General features: G+C 46.2%; 1 protein-coding gene across 1 annotated transcript in view; it reads left to right on the top strand.

The window, feature by feature from the left end:
- The first annotated feature begins 1,048 nt into the window (after positions 1-1,048).
- The window catches only part of DMD (dystrophin), a 553,630-nt gene continuing 538,421 nt past the window's right edge, over positions 1,049-16,257 (top strand). Inside the window, exons 1-4 of the mRNA XM_038757068.1 lie at positions 1,049-1,141; positions 4,861-4,938; positions 8,263-8,355; positions 9,797-9,969. Coding sequence (XP_038612996.1) covers positions 9,809-9,969 — 161 coding nt within the window. The 5' untranslated portion in view covers positions 1,049-1,141; positions 4,861-4,938; positions 8,263-8,355; positions 9,797-9,808. The remainder of the gene's footprint in view (positions 1,142-4,860; positions 4,939-8,262; positions 8,356-9,796; positions 9,970-16,257) is intronic.

Raw genomic sequence — 16,257 nt, 5'->3', positions numbered from 1 at the left:
CCATTGACCTTCCTTTAGCACAAGGGCCCATGAGAGCGGGACTCGTGACAAGCGACGCTCCGGTGACACATCTCGCATCCCAGCCAGTCCCGCCTGGAGCGTTGGGAAGTTGCCAGCATCTCTGCTCTGAATGATGGGTGTCCATCCTTCCCATAAGGTCTGATCTCACCCTCCGGGGCTGGGAGGCGTGGGGTGGAAAGGAGAAAGAGAGAGAAGATGGGCAGACTCAGCATTTTAAAATAGACCGTTTTCCAAGAAGACCGAACGTGTCTTCCATTGAGAGTAACTCGTCTTTTCTCCAGGGCTTGGCAAATGTCACCGTGCAGTTTCTCAGCAAATTTCAAAGATAGCGTATCTGTCGGTCACTTCTCCGCATCTTTTTAGTGTAGTCCCTTGGATTTGTTAGCAGTGAAAGACTTTGTGACCACCCCACCCCAAATCTGTTGTTTCTCCAGGACAGGTCTAGATTTACAATTATGGGGATTCTTGAAATATTTGAGATTCCAGGGAACCAAGAATTCCTCTTCAAATGCCCTGGTAGCCAGTAGCCACATCATCTTTTCTTCCAAATATTCCCTGAGTTGCAATCGTGACATCTTGTGGATAGCCCACAGTGCTCTGCCTTACTTTGTAAAAATCCTACAAACACGCTTTCCTCCTTTTCCCTTCAAATGCTGATTTGTGATCGTTTTTCTAGTCAGTGGCATCTCTGACTCTGCATGAGCACACAGAATAAAAATGGAGAAAAATGGTTATTTGTTAAACCCAATTTGTCAGATGCGTGATTCTCAATGGTATTCCCTTTTGCAGGGGCAGAGGTTAAATATATCGGCCACATGAGCTTTCCAGGTTGTTTGCGAATTTAATTTCTGCATGCAGCCCTGTTCCCCATTACAGTTGCAGATGAAGAATTGGCTAATACTCGTCAGCCATTCCATCGTCTCTTCTGCACCTTCACAGCTTTATCTCTTACTTGATATGCTACATAAACTGTATAATGTGTTGTAATTTTCTTTGTCTTATTGGATTGTTTGTCGGTTTTTTCCAGTCCGGGAGACAACACATCGAAAATCTTTTTAGCGATCTTCAGGATGGAAGAAAACTTCTGGATCTTCTTGAAGGTCTTACAGGTCAAAAATTGGTATGTGGACTATGTACCCTTTAAAATGTGTGTGTGTTCATCTTGTGACATTATGTATGAGCCATAGATGATTGTCCAACAGCTCTATAGAAAGCTACAGTCATATTCCGAGAGGGGACTTTCTGTTGTTGTTTTTTATGGTATTTGTTAAGTGCTTACTATAGGCCAGCACTGTACTAAGCGCTGGTGTGGATACAAGCGAGTCAGTTTGGTCACAGTCCATGCCCCACATGGGGCTCACAGTCTTACTCCCCATTTTACAGATGAGATAACTGAGACACAGAGAAATGACGTGACTTTCCCAAGGTCACACGGCAGTCAAGTGGCAGAGCTGGGATTTGAACCCGGGACCTTCTGACTCACGGGCCTGTGCTCTAACCACTACACCATGCTGTTTCTTTATTTAGGATCTGTTTAGCAGCTGAGTGCTACATCTCGTCAATCTGAGCTGGCCTGTGCTTTGCACAGCACATAAGTCATTTCTTGAACAATTTTGGCGGAACCTCTAGGACGAGATGAGATCCAGATAGCTCTCATGAACAGTATCAGACGAGAAGAGCGTGTAGGCCATTTTTGGGGTTTGCCGACACGTCCTGGGGTCCCCAAGAAGTTGGAATGGAGTCTTGGGTGACAGCAGAGTCAGAGGCTAGGAGATGAAGCAGCGTGGCCCAGTGGAAAGAGCCCGGGCTTTGGAGTCAGTGGTCAGGGGTTCAAATCCTGGCTCTGCCAATTGTCAGCTGTGTGACTTTGGGTAAGTCACTTCACTTCTCTGGGCCTCAGTCACCTCATCTGTAAAATAGGGATTGACTGTGAGCCCTCCATGGGACAACCTGATCACCTTGTAACCTCCCCAGCACTTAGAGCAGTGCTTTGCTCATAGAAAGTGCTTAATAAATGCCATCTTCAATATTATTATAATTATTATGAAGATCAGCAAGCCGTCTCCCTGTCATCGCGACTGCTCCTCCGACAGATGGGTCAGACCGGTAGATACTAAACCATGACAGCTAACATCCTCTTGCTCTTTTTGACCTTTGGCCTCCTGGGTTTTTTCTGACGGTATTCGTTGAGTGCTTACTCTGTGCTAGGCACTGTACTAAGCACTGGGGTAGATACAAGGTAATCAGGTTGGATACAGTCCATGTCCCACATGGGGCTCTCCGTCTTAATCCCCATTAGACAGAGGAGGCAACTGAGGCACAAAGAAGCAAAGGGACTCGTGAAAGGTCACACAGCAGACTGAGGGCAGAGTGGGATTAGAATCCAGGTCCTTCTCCCAGGCCTGTGCTCTAGCCATTTGGCCACGCTGCTTCTCACTTTCCAACTTTTTTGCCTCTAAGCCTGTGCTGCTCTGGCAGTTTCAGGGTAGGCTGGTACTTTAGTTTTGCCTCCATCCCCTGGGTTCTAGCCCAACATAGATCCACACCTTCAGAGATAACATGAACAATACCAGAACCTCCGCACCTCTTCTGGTACTAAGATGTCCTACCCGAAACCCGAGATGTCCCATCCCGATGAATTCTGGCCTCTTGTAGATACTAGTGAGACTTAGATAATCAATCAATCAATCAATCACATTTATTGAGTGCTTACTGTGTGCAGAGCACCGTACTAAGCGCTTGGGAAATACAAGTTGGCAACATATAGAGAGAGTCCCTACCCAACAGTGGGCTCACAGTCTAAAAGGGGGAGACAGAGAACAAAACCAAACATACTAACAAAATAAAATAAATAGAATAGATATGTACAAGTAAAATAAAAAAATAAATAAATAGAGTAATAAATATGTACAAACATATATACATATATACAGGTGCGGGGGAGAAGGGAAGGAGGTAAGATGGGGGGGATGGAGAGGGGGACGCGGGGGAGAGGAAGGAAGGGGCTCAGTCTGGGAAGATAAGTAATGTGGCTTGCTGGATACAGCACGGGCATGAGAGTCAGAAGGATCTGGGGTCTAATCCCAATTCTACTACTTATCTTCTGTGTGACCTTGGGCAAACAACTTCACTTCTCTGTGCCTTAGGTCCCTCATCTGTAAAGTGGGGATTAAGACTGTGAGCCCCATGTGGGACGGGCACTGTAGCCAACGCAGTTGGTTTGCATCCACCCTGATGCTTAGTACAATGCCTGGCACATAGTTGGAGCTTAACAAATACCGCAATTATTATCACTGTTGTTTTTATTATTGTTATTCCTCAGAAGATCGAAGTTGGGCCCGCTTAGCTGTTTAACCAGAGCCAGAACCAGTGAAGTCCGTATTTAGGGTCATCAGAGGCTGATTCGTAATTAAGAGCTCCACCCAGGACCCAGCTGAGGTGTCCTGCCCTGTCGATCCAAATCGAGTTGTAGTTAATGCTACCGACTGGAAGAGATCCTGTCCGAAAACACTAACGTCCAGGTTTACCAAAACAATTGAGGTCCAAGGCTACCAGGGCCGAACAGGAGCTCTGGAGCCCAGAAGGGCCAGCCCAGGATAGTCTTCCCTTGGGGAAATGGCCACAAGTGGGGTTCAGTCTCCAATAACTTCCAAATTACCCCACTCAAACAAACATCATGTTTACCCCAGCCCTGGCTTAATTTATTTTAGCTTTCATTCTTGAGTTTCAAAATGCTGCCATTTTCTGTCATTTCTGCACCTGTAATTATTATTATTACTGTATTTGTAAGCGCTTACTATGCGCCAGTCACCGTATTTACCACTGGGGTGGATACAAGCAAATCAGGTTGGACACGGGCCCTGTCCCTTACAGGGCTCACAGTCTTAATCTCCATTTAACAGATGAGGTAACTGAGGCCCAGAGATGTGAAGTGACTTTTCCAAGGCCACAAAGCAAACAAGTGGCAGAGGTACTTCCCAAGTTCTTAGCACAGCACAGTAAGCCCTCAATAAATACGATTGAATGAATGAATGAACCCATGACCTTCCAACTCCCAGATCGGTGGTCTACCCACTAAACCATACGTCTTCGGTAATGTATTTTAATCCTCCCTGTCCTAGGCGGTGGGCCCCACGAAGAGCAGGGATGGTGTCCGAACTGCTCATTTTGTGTCCCCCTCCCATCAGTTGCTAAGACCAGAGTGAGCGCTTAATAAGTACCTTAACCATCCAAGTCCCTTATTGGTCGAATTCACGGAAGGAAGAGGGAGGTGATGGTCCGGACAGATGTTGTAGCAGAGCTCACGCATGCTCGCGGGTCGCTTATTGGTAGTCATGGTAACCGTCCTAAATCAGTTTTTGAAATAGCGGATTAATCACAACAAAAACAGCCTGCTGGTACTTTTCAGTCCTGCGTATATTCTCGGGACCAGTTCTCCAAAAGAAGTACGAAGACGAATTAAACGTGACACAGGATATTCAAACCCATTGTTTCAAGGATTGTGCTTGCTGATATTTTAATTCTCAGGTCCCAGGCTGCTCGAAAATGTGTTTGATAGCGTTTGTTAGATTTTCACAGAGTACCTTTCTGCACAAGATGAAAAAGTCTTCATTCTCAATGGTTTAGTGATTTTTCGGTTTCTTGTTCTTTCTTATATTCATGTAATCATTTTAATTTCCGTTTCCCCTTCTAGAATGTAAGCTCATTGTAGGCAGGGAATGTGTCTGCTAATTCTCAGGTATCGTGTTGTCTCAAGTGTTTAGTACAGTGCTGTGCACGTAGTAAGCACTCAATAAATACGATTTCTGGGCAGTGACCATTCTGTTCCTGTGCTTACAGCCCAAAGAAAAAGGTACAACACGGGTCCACGCTCTGAACAATGTCAACAAGGCACTGCAGGTCTTGCAGAGAAGTAACGTGAGTAGTTCCCCGGGGAAGGGCAAGGTGGGATGGGAGCAATCCGCAGAATTCCCGGTTCCATACTGGTTCGCGTCCCGAGTTCGGCGGGACAGATTCCCCCGGGTCGCTTGCCGTTCCACTCAGAACCCGATCAGTCAGTCGTATTCATTGAGCACTTCCCACGTGCAGAGCACTGTACTAAGTGCTTGGGAGAGGATAAAAGAACAATATAGCAGACACATTCCCTGCCAACAGCGAGCTTACATTCTAGAGGTGGGGACAGACATGAATATAAATAAATAAATGACAGATATGGACATAAGTGCTGTGGGGCTGGGAGAGGGGGATGAATAATAATAATAATAATAATAGTGGCATTTATTAAGTGCTTACTATGTGCAAAGCACTGTTCTAAGCGCTGGAGCAAGTCAGCATGAGGTAAACCAGGTGGATGAGAAGCCTTTCACGCATCTGGCTGGGCCATGTCAGATCTTCAGATTATTGTGGACAGGGAATGTGTTTATCGTACTGTTCTCTCCCAAGCGCTTAGTACAGTGATCTGTACACATTAAGCACTCAAATGCAATTGAATGATGTGTCAAGACTGAGGTTCTGCGCTTGTGATGCACCGTTGGCTCTGAACGTGCGGGAAGACAGACAGAAGAAGCCAGGCCTCCAACAGCCGTTATGTTGCCGATTTGTACTTCCCAAGCGCTTAGTACAGTGCTCCGCACACAGTAAGCGCTCAATAAATACGATTGAATGATTGAATGAATCAGCCAGTCAACCAGTCATGGTCATGGAGCACAAGCAGGCCTATGAGAGTCCCAACCATTTCGAAACATTATCCAAAATCCCCAAGGCCAGCAATGGGACTCAAGCTAAGGATAAAAGGGTCGATTTATTTCAGATGGTTGGGTGGGTTTTTCTACCCACGGCCTAGTTGGGAAGGAGTATGAGACGTTTCTACCAGTGATTGTGATGCTGACAGTCAATTGTATTTATTGAGCACTTACTTTGTGCAGAGCACTGAACTAAGCGCTCGGGAGAGTACAGTAACAATTAACATTCTCATTCCCTGCCCATAAGGAGCTTATAATCTTGAGGAGAAAGCAGACTCCTGCTATCACAGCCGAACCTGGGTAAAGGCCTATTTGGTTTTTCAAAGATAAAATATTTAGGTCAATTTTTCTTTTCCAAGAACCAGGATACGCATCCCTTAATATTGTCCTCTTACACGCGTTTTAATTGACCAATAACTTTACCGAGCACTTTTCATAACTACCTAATTATATCCTACTCTCTCTAAAAGATAAATTGCAATTGAATTGATTCCGTTCACTTAAACATAACCCTCAGCGGAGATGGTTTGGTCTTAATGAACCCTTTGCCAGCTCTCAGATTGGCCTTCTGGTTTGATGTGCTAGATGAAGCAAGGAGGTTGATGACTTGCTTAGCCGCCCAATATTTACGGAACTTAACGTTTGGCTGCAACTGACAATAATAGAAGGGACGTGCATTTTGAGTTAGAAGACCCATCCAGAGAATGCTTTATTTTCTAGGCGTCCATTTTTAAAATTCATGCAAATCAACCTGTACCCCACATATTCAATTAATCTAATGTGTTAGGATCATTGTAGCTGTATTTAGTTGCAGTGTATTTAGCTTGTCCAGTGAGAAAATTAAGTGGAACCGGTTCAGAACGGGGTTTTGGGTGTCCGATTGGGCACTAAATTAGATCAGGTTAAGTTTTTGGCCAAAGGGCATCCTTGACCTATACTGCTTTAAACTTTTATTTTTTTATGGTATTGTTTAAGCACTTACGAAATGCCAGGCACTGTACTAAGCGCTGGGCAAGCTACAGACTAATCATGTTGGACACAGTCCCTGTCCCACATGGGGCTCCCAGTCTTAACCCCATTTTACAGATGAAGGAACTGGGGAATAGAGAAGTGAAGTGACTTTCATACACGCAGCCAGGTTTAGAACACAGGTCCTTCTGACTCTCAGGCTGGTGTTCTCCGTACCAGACCACGCTGCTTCTCGTTGATTTTCACAATCAAGTTTCCAGGCATTCCGCAGATGGGAATAAGAGCTGACTTCCAGGAGGGATGCATTTTTGAGGAACGGTCTGTGGTCAAAACCACCCTCTCTCTCCAGTGGCATTATTGTGATTAACGAGAACAAATTTCTCTCTTCTGCTTCCCATTCCCGATTTCTGCCTCACGTGACAACACTTGGCTTTCCCGTTTGGCCAGGTCAGCACACATGACTGGCGACGTGTTCGGTAATAATAATAATAATGTTGGTATTTGTTAAGCGCTTACTATGTGCCAAGCACTGTTCTAAGCGCTGATGTAGATACAAGGTAATCAGGTTGTCCCTCGTGGGGCTCACAGTCTTACTCCCCATTTTCCAGATGAGGTAACTGAGGCACAGAGAAGTGAAGTGACTTGCCCAAAGTCACACAGCAGGCAAGTGGCAGAGCCGGGATTAGAACCCATGACCTCTGACTGCCAAGCCCGGGCTCTTTCCACTGAGCCACGCTGCTTCTCTAAGCAAATTTCAGTAACAGATTTCCTCAAATGACTGGGTCCCAGACTGAGCCCCCTCCTTCCTCCCCCTCTCCACCCCCACACCTTACCTCCTTCCCCTCCCCACAGCACCTGTATATATGTTTGTACATATTTATTACTCTATGTATTGTACTTGTACATATTTACTACTTCATTTTATTTTGTTAATATGTTTTGTTTTATTGTCTGTCTCCCCCTTCTAGACTGTGAGCCCGCTGTTGGGTAGGGACCGTCTCTATATGTTGCCAACTTGTACTTCCCAAGCGCTTAGTACAGTGCTCTGCACACAGTAAGTGCTCAATAAATATGATTGATTGAATGAATGAATGAAAACCTTCTTCTGGCCCATAGAAATGTTAGTGTTATCAGGGCAAATGAAAAAATGAAAGAAGTGGAAACTCGGTTGCCTCACCTCCCTGCAATTTAGTTTCATGTCTTCCTCCCCCTCTAGATTGTAAACTCCTCCAGGGCAGGGGTCCTGTCTAGTGATACTATTCTGCTCTCTGCAGAACTTAGTTTAGTGCTCTACTTCCACTAAACTTTCAATAGGTACCGTTAATTGATTGACCGAACAATCTTCAAGAAGGAAGGATAGGATAAAAGAATCCTTATTTTAAGGATGTGTTTGTTTTATATTGATTTAAAATGATGGATGATTAGTGTAAGAATAGTATTTCATCTCTGAGGTACCTTTTAAGCTTATTTGCCTACACATCTTGCTCTTCTCCTACATATATATGCACTACTCATTTTTCCTCTCTAATAGGTTGATTTAGTCAATATTGGAAGCACAGACATAGTGGATGGAAATCATAAATTGACCCTCGGTTTGATCTGGAATATAATTCTCCATTGGCAGGTAAGGTCACCCTTGAATTTTCCACGTCAGTACTTGGCTGTCTGAGCCCCCTTTCCATTATTACTCATAACCTGCAAAGCCAACATATAGATATCTAGCCCATCCAAGCTACCTGCAAGGCACTTTCTAGCTTAACTTTGCTTAGATCTTGACAGTCGATTTGCATGTTATCTGGGACATTACCAGTCAGTAACATGTTAAATGGGTTCTGTCCATCAGGAGTATCTCTGGTCATTTACACATGACTGCAGACCGCTGGGAATGAATGTATTACACACTGTAGAGTAAGGTTGAAGATGCACTTATTGGAAAAGTTCACCTTTCTAATTCAGTGATTTCCATTTGAAATATTTAGTTTTTAATTGAACTTATGTTCTCAAGCATTTTTTAACGGTATCGGTTAAGCGCTTACTATGTGCCAAGCACTGGGGTAGATTCAAGTGATTCAGGTTGGACACAGTCTGTGGCCCACATGGGGCTCACAGTCTCAGTTACCATTTTACAGACGAGATAACCGAGGGGGTGAAATGACTTGGCCAAGGTCACACAGCAGACAAGTGGTGGAGCTGGGTTTAGAATCCAGGCCCCCTGACTTCCAGCCCCTGGTCTTTCCACTAGGACACACAGCTTCTCATTGATTTTCGGAGTCAATTTGCCAAGCGTTCTGTGGGTGGGAATAAGAGCTGACATCCCAGAGAGCATCACCTTTAGACTCTCTCCCAGAAGAGGGACCGACCTGGATTTTGTCACCAAAAAATAAAACCCAGGGCAATGTGTATTCTCTAGATTTCCCCTCGAATAATGCTTCCTTGTCCCGCTTCTCTCCTCTGATCTTTGACAATCAACAAAGGGAAAGTCACTGACTTGTTCTTGTCCTGAAAATGGTCTGAATGCCTTTCGAGCCTTCCCTCTGCCCCAGACACACATTTTTCCTAGTTCAAGACTCCATTTCTCGGCTAGAGAGGCTAGTATTGGGAATGGAGGAACACAAGGGCAGCACAGCATTGCTGTGCTTCTGACTAGGGACATGGTAAGACACCAAGCTGTGGGGAATTCCCAGCTGGGCCTTGTACCTTCCAGGATGGCTTTGGAGTTTCATCAGGTTGGGTAGGTATAAGTTAATCAGGTTGGACACAGTTCTTGTCCCAAATTAGGCTCACACTCTTAATCCCCATTTTATAAATGAGACGACTGAGGCCCAGAGAAGTAAAGCATCTTACTCGAGGTCACTCAGCAGACACGGGGCAGGTCCAGTATTAGAACCCAGGTCCTTCTGACTCCCCAGGCTTGTTACTCTATCCACTAAGCTACGCTTCTTCTCCAGATTAACCCCAGAACTTCATGGCCCCTGGTAGCCCAATTCCAGATGACGCTAGTGGCCGTCACTTCCACCCTTAGTAGAGCAGGGCTTGGACTGACCACGATGCGTTTCCCGGTGCAGGTTAAAAATGTAATGCAAAACATCATGGCTGGGCTGCAGCAGACCAACAGCGAGAAGATCTTACTGAGCTGGGTTCGCCAGTCCACTCGTAATTATCCCCAGGTCAACGTGGTCAACTTCACCACAAGCTGGTCTGATGGCCTGGCTTTCAACGCTCTGCTTCACAGTCACAGGTGGGAGACTAATGCATGCAACAGTGATGATAATAATGAAAATAATGATCGTTGTGGCATTTTGTATGGTGTGCCGGGACGGGAACAAAGTGATCAGAAGGGACACGGTCTGCTTGTGTGTTTGTCCAGGTAGTTAGGCTGTTGTCTTTTTTTTATGGTGTTTGTTAAGCGCCCATTATTTGTCAGGCACTGTTCTAAGTAGAGGGATAGATCCAAAGTAATCAGGTTGGACACATCCCACAAGAGGCTCACAGTCTTAATGCCCGTTTTACAGATGAAGTAACCGGGGCACAGAGAAGTTGTGACTTTCCCAAGGTCACGTGGCAGACAAGTGGAGAAGCCGGAATCAGAACCCAGGTCCTTCTGACTCCTGGGCTCTATCCACTAGGTCACGCTGCTCCTCTAAAATGATTCCTTTTTAATGTGCATTTTTTTTTCTCATCCCCTGTTGAAAGTTTAATGTGCCTCGTCTAGACGATTTCTAGAGCCTGCGATGCGATCACCTCTTGGAGCTCTCCTCTGTAGTTAGGCTTTGGAAAATGTTTCCGGCCTTCCCCCCAGCTCTCTGGGGCTTGGAAGTTCCGGGAAGTTTCCAGGACTCATCCTGGCACCATTTGGCTCTGCTTTCCCCGCAGACATCAGAGGTAGCTGAAACCGAACCACTGGAAAGCGAAATCATCCAATTGTTCCGGTGTCGTGACATTCACTAAAAAAAAAATTTATCAAGTAGGACTTTGTCTGCTGTGACCTCTGTGACCTTCTATCAGCAGTTGCCATTTTGGTGGCTAATTGCAGTTTCTGGAATTCCCAAGGGTTTTCAGGCTTGAGACATTTTGACAAGTTGGCGTTTTGACATTTTGACTTTAATTGTTTGGATTTTAATGATCTGTGGCCTCACTGAGTTGGGCAGCTGATGAGTGGTGTGGGGGGCCGTGGACCATAGTGGATAGAGCATAGGTTTGGGAATCAGAAGGTCATGGGTTCTAATCCCTGCTCTACCACTTGGCAGCTGTGTGGCCTTGGGCAAGTCATTTTACTTATCTGTGCCTCAGTTACCTCATCTGTAAAATGGGGTTTAAGACTGTGAGTCTTTGCGGGACAGGGGCTTTGTCCAACCCAATTATCTTGGATCCACCCTTGCACTAAGTACAGTGCCTGGCACATAGTAAGTGCTTAACAAATGCCTCTATTATTAGTAGTATTTCTACACCTCCGCTCCCCTCTCCCCGGTCAATTTCGCATTACCCTCCGGCTCTCTTTTTTTATGGCATTTGTTAACCACTTACTGTACGTCAGACACCACACTAACCACTGGAATGGATACAAGCTAATCAGGCTGGACACAGTCCTATATCTAATCTTCATCACCATTTTAGAGATGAGGTAACCGAGGCCCAGAGAAGTAAAGTGACTTGCCCAAAGTCACACAGCAGACAAGAGGCAGAGTTGGGATTAGAACCCAGGTCCTTCTAACTCCCAGGCTCTTGATCTATCCATTAGGCCACACTTCTTCCTTCTGTTTGGGTCGGGTTGTCCCGGCTGGTCAGGGTGCCCTGCTGGGCTGAAGGGACGCATAGTGAGAGGCCCAGAGAATCACTTCTCCGTCCACCGTTTCACATCGACATCGAAATTCTTCCGTAGAAATGAGGCCAGGGTCCCCCAGTCCTCCCTGCTGTTAATTATTATTATTGTTAATTATTATGGTATTTGTTAAGCGCTTACTATGTGCCAAGCATTGTTCTAAGTGCTGGGGTAAATACAAGGTAAACAGGTTGTCCCCAATCAGGCTCACAGTCCCAATCCCCCATTTTGCAATAGGGAACTGAGGCACAGAGAAGTTAAGTGACTTGCCATAGGTCACATAGCAGACAAGTGGCGGAGCCAGGTTTAGAACCCGCGACCTCTGACTCCCAAGCCCGGGCTCCGGCCACTAGACCACACTGCTCATCGCTGCTCCCGCTCCTCCGCTGTTCCATGGAGAACCTCAGATCAATGTCATCTACATAACTGGGCTTCCTAATATTTGACCAGCCTGGCTTCAGTTTGGGCTGACCACAGAGTAAAGGAGAGTGGGTCTGCTTTCTGTTGTCAAACCAAAGAAAATTTTCCCAGCCATCATAAATGCCATAAATAAATCATCATCCTTATCAATCAGTCATATTTATTTAGTGCTTACTCTGTTTAGAGCTCTGCGTTAAGAGTTTGGGCGAGAGTTGAAAGATACGTTCCCTGCCTACAATGAGCTTATAGTCTAGAGGGGGAGACAGACATTAATTTTGGTTTTTAATGGTATTTCTTATGTGCTTACTGTGTGCCAGGTACTGTAATAATTGCTGGGGTAGATTCAAGCTAATCAGGTTAGACACAGTCCCTGCCCCACCTATAACTCACGGTCTTAACCCCCATTTTACGGATTAAGTAACTTAGGCACAGAGAAGTTCTTTGCCCAAGGTCACAGAGCAGACAGGTGGTGTAGCTGTGAGACTGTGAGCCCACTGTTGGGTAGGGACTGTCTCTATATGTTGCCAATTTGTACTTCCCAAGCGCTTAGTACAGTGCTCTGCACATAGTAAGCGCTCATTAAATACGATTGATGATGATGATGATGTAGCTGTGATTAGAACCCAGGACCGCTGACCCCCGAGTCCAGGCTCCTTCCGTAAGGCCATGCTGCTTAATATGAACAAATACTTTAGGAATATGTACTTAAGTGCTCTGGGGTCAGGGTGGGATGAACTCTCAGGGTGGGTTCAACTCCCAAGTGCAAGGACGATGCAGAAGGGAGTGGGAAAAGAGGAAATGGGGAGGAAATATTAGTTGCGAGACGTCTCTTGCAGGAGATGTGCCTTCAATAAGGTATTGACGGTGGGGCGAGTGATCATCTGTCACATATGAAGGGCAAGGGAATTCCGGGCTAGAGGCAGGTAATGGGTGAGAGGTCGGCAGCGAGGTTGACAAGATCCAGGTACAGTGAGTTGGTTCCGCTTAGAGGATCAAAGTGTGTGGGCTGGGTTGTAGTAAGAAACCGGAGAGGTAAAGTAGGAGGGGGCGAGGTGATTGGGTTGTTTAAAGCCAAAGGTAAGGGGTTTCTGCTCGATGTGGAAGTGGGTGGGCGACCACTGGAGAGTCTCGAAGTGTGGGGAAACGTGGACCGAACGGTTCTGTAGAAAAATGATCTGGGCAACAGAATGAAGCAGACCGAAATGGGGAGAGACAAGAGGCAGGGAGGTCCTGGAGGAGTCTGATTCATTCATTCATTCAATCGTATTTATTGAGCGCTTACTGTGTGCAGAGCACTGTGTACTAAGCACTTGGGAAGTACAAGTTAGCAACATATAGAGACGGTCCCTACCCAACAGCGGGCTCACAGTCTAGAAGGTCTGATGCAGTTGTCGAGGCGGGACAAGCGAAATGCATGGATCAACAGGGTAGCGGTTTGGGTTGAGAGGAAAGGGCAGATTGAAGTGATATTGTGAAGATCGAATTGACAGGCCTTGGTAACAGATTGAATATGTGGGTGGAATGAGAGAGATGAGTTGAGGGAAACGCCAGGGGATCTGGGAGACAGAGAGGATGGTATCCCTCTGTTCTGTGTTTGGGAAAGTCAGGGGGAGGATGGAGCTTGCAGAGAGAGATGAGGAGTTCCACTTTGGATGTGTTAATTTTGAGGTGGCAGTGAGAAGAGTTGTCCTGAAGGCAGGAGGAAATGTGAAACTGCAGAGAGGGAGAGAGTTCAGGGCTGGGGAAATGTTGATTTAGGAATCATCAGCATGGAGGTGGTAGTTGAAGCCATGGGAGTGAATGAGTATTCCAAAGGAGGGACTGTCGCTAGAGACTGGAAGGGGTCCTAGAAGTGAGTCTTGAGAAACTCCAACATTTGGGGAGTGGGAGACAGAGGAAGAGGCTGTCAAGGAGACTGAGGAGGGGACGGAGAGGTAGGTGGAGAAACGGGAGAGGACAGCATCGGTGAAGCCACGTTGGTCGTGTTTCCAGGAGTAGGGAGGGGTCAACAGCATCGAAGGCAGCCGAGCCATCGAGGAGGATCAGGATGGAGTAGAGGCCGTTGGGTTTGGCAAAAAGGAGATCCTCGGCAACTCTTAAAGTGGGCAGTTTGGGTGGGGCTCACGCCTTGTATTTGTATTGCACTTTTCTTTTTCCAACGCTTTTTCATAGCAGTGATCTTCCCGTATCCACACAACAGCCCTGTAAAGTAGGTAGAGGCAGAAAGCCGAGTCCCAAAGGGGTTCAGGGAATTGTCCAGAAAGCTGAGTCCCAAAGGGGTTCAGGGAATTGCTCAAGGTCACTTGGCAGGCCAGTGGCAGAACTGACACTAGAACTTGAGTCTCCTAACTCTCAGTCTTGGACTCTCTTCCACCGAGCCATACTGCCTCCAATGTTCCGAAAATATTCGTCGCTTCTGAGGAGTACTTGTAAATGTTGTGAGAATGAATCACTCCTCTGATCTCGCTCGATATAATCATTTCTCCTGTTGAAAAATCATGTTTAATCCTGGGAGCCCTCCACTCCTCGAATGCCAAATTAAAATGATACGACTCTGGCGTGCTCCATTGACGTAGTGCTGCTCGGTACATTTCCAAGCTGTAACATTGAGCGCGGACCCCAATTATTTCCAGAGCTCCGTGCAACAGGGCCTCTCTCCGCTGCAGAAGAAGAGATTCTTTTTAATTAAAGTTTTGCCGAGAAATCTAGGGTTTGGCCGCCTCCTCCGTTTATGATAATAAATTCTAGTTTGTGGCTAGTAAGAAGGCAGGGAGGTGTGGGATGGAGCGGCGAGGAAGAGGAAGGGAAAGTTACTGGGCAAGCCAGGTCCCAGGGGAAATCCAGAGCGTGGCATCAGGGTGGCAACTGGAGAATATAGGGGGTTTGCAGGCAGATGGGCATTAGAGGAAGGGAACCACTGCTGGAAAGAACACGATCCCTGTTCTCAAGGAGCTTCTGGTCTAGCCGGGGAGACAGGCACCGAAGTATATTTGAGTTAGGGGGAGTAATAGTGATGTGCCTTATACACGGAGAAGCAGCATGGCCTAGTGGCAAAAGCACGGGCTCGGGAATCAGAGGACATGGGTTCTAATCCTGCCTCTGCCACCTGTCTGCTGTGTGACTTCGGGGAAGTCACTTAGCTTCTCCGTGCCTCAGTTCCCTCATCTGTAAAACGGGGATTAAGACTGCGAGCCGTATGTGGGACGAGGACTGTGTCCAACCTGATTACCTTGTGAAACTAATAATGGTATTTGTTAAGCGCTTTCTGTGTGCCAAGCACTGTTCTAAGCGCTGGGGTAGATACAAAGTGATCAGGTTGTCCCCCTTGGGGCTTACACTCTTAATCCCCATTTTCCCATTTGACATTTTACTTAGCTTCTCTGTGCCTCAGTTACCTCATCTGTAAAATGGGGATTAAAACTGTGAGCCCCTCATGGGACAACCTGATCACCTTGTAACCCTCCCAGCACTTAGAACAGTGCTTTGCACATAGTAAGCGCTTAACAAATACCATTATTATTATTATTACCAATGAGGTGGCCGAGGCACAGAGAAGTTAAGCGACTTGCCCGAGTCACACAGTGGCGGAGCCGGGATTAGAACCCATGACCTCTGGCTCCCAAGACCGTTCTTTTTCCACTACGCCAGGCTGCTTCTCTGTATCTACCCAGTGTTGAGAACAGTGCTTGGCACATAGTAAGCTCTTAACAAATGCCATTATTATTATACCCTATCCTCCAGACTTTTGTGGGCAGGGACTGTGTCTACCAACTCTGTTGCGTTGTATTCTCCCAAGCACTTAGTACAGTGGTGGTAATGGTGATAATAATAATTGTGGTGTTCGTTAAGTACTTACTATGCAACAGACACTATACTAAGTGCTGGGGTAAATACAAGGTAATTGAGTTGGACTAAGTCCCTTTACCATATTCTTTAATCCCCATTTTCCAGATGAAGTTACTGAGGCCCAGAGAAGTGTAACAACTTACCCTAGGTCACAAAGAGGACCTTTGGCAGAACTGGGATTAGAACCTAGGTCCTTCCGATGCCCAGGCCCGTGCTCTATCCATCAAGCCATGCCGCATAAGTGGTCTACACCCAGTAAACAAATAGCACTGATTGATTAATTTTGTTTGTTTCTCTGTTAATGGTATTTAAGTGCTTACTCCATATTAAATACTGTCCTAAGCACTGGGGAAGCTACAAGGTGTTAATGTCAGACCCAATCCCTGTCCCACGTGGGGCTCACAATCTAAGTAGGAGGAAGAACGGGTATACCCATTTTAC

This window comes from Tachyglossus aculeatus, chromosome 15 (assembly GCF_015852505.1).
Source record: "Tachyglossus aculeatus isolate mTacAcu1 chromosome 15, mTacAcu1.pri, whole genome shotgun sequence".
Lineage (NCBI taxonomy): Eukaryota > Metazoa > Chordata > Mammalia > Monotremata > Tachyglossidae > Tachyglossus > Tachyglossus aculeatus.
The sequence above is the reverse complement of the archived record's forward strand: the minus strand, read 5'-3'. Positions and strand labels throughout refer to the sequence as shown.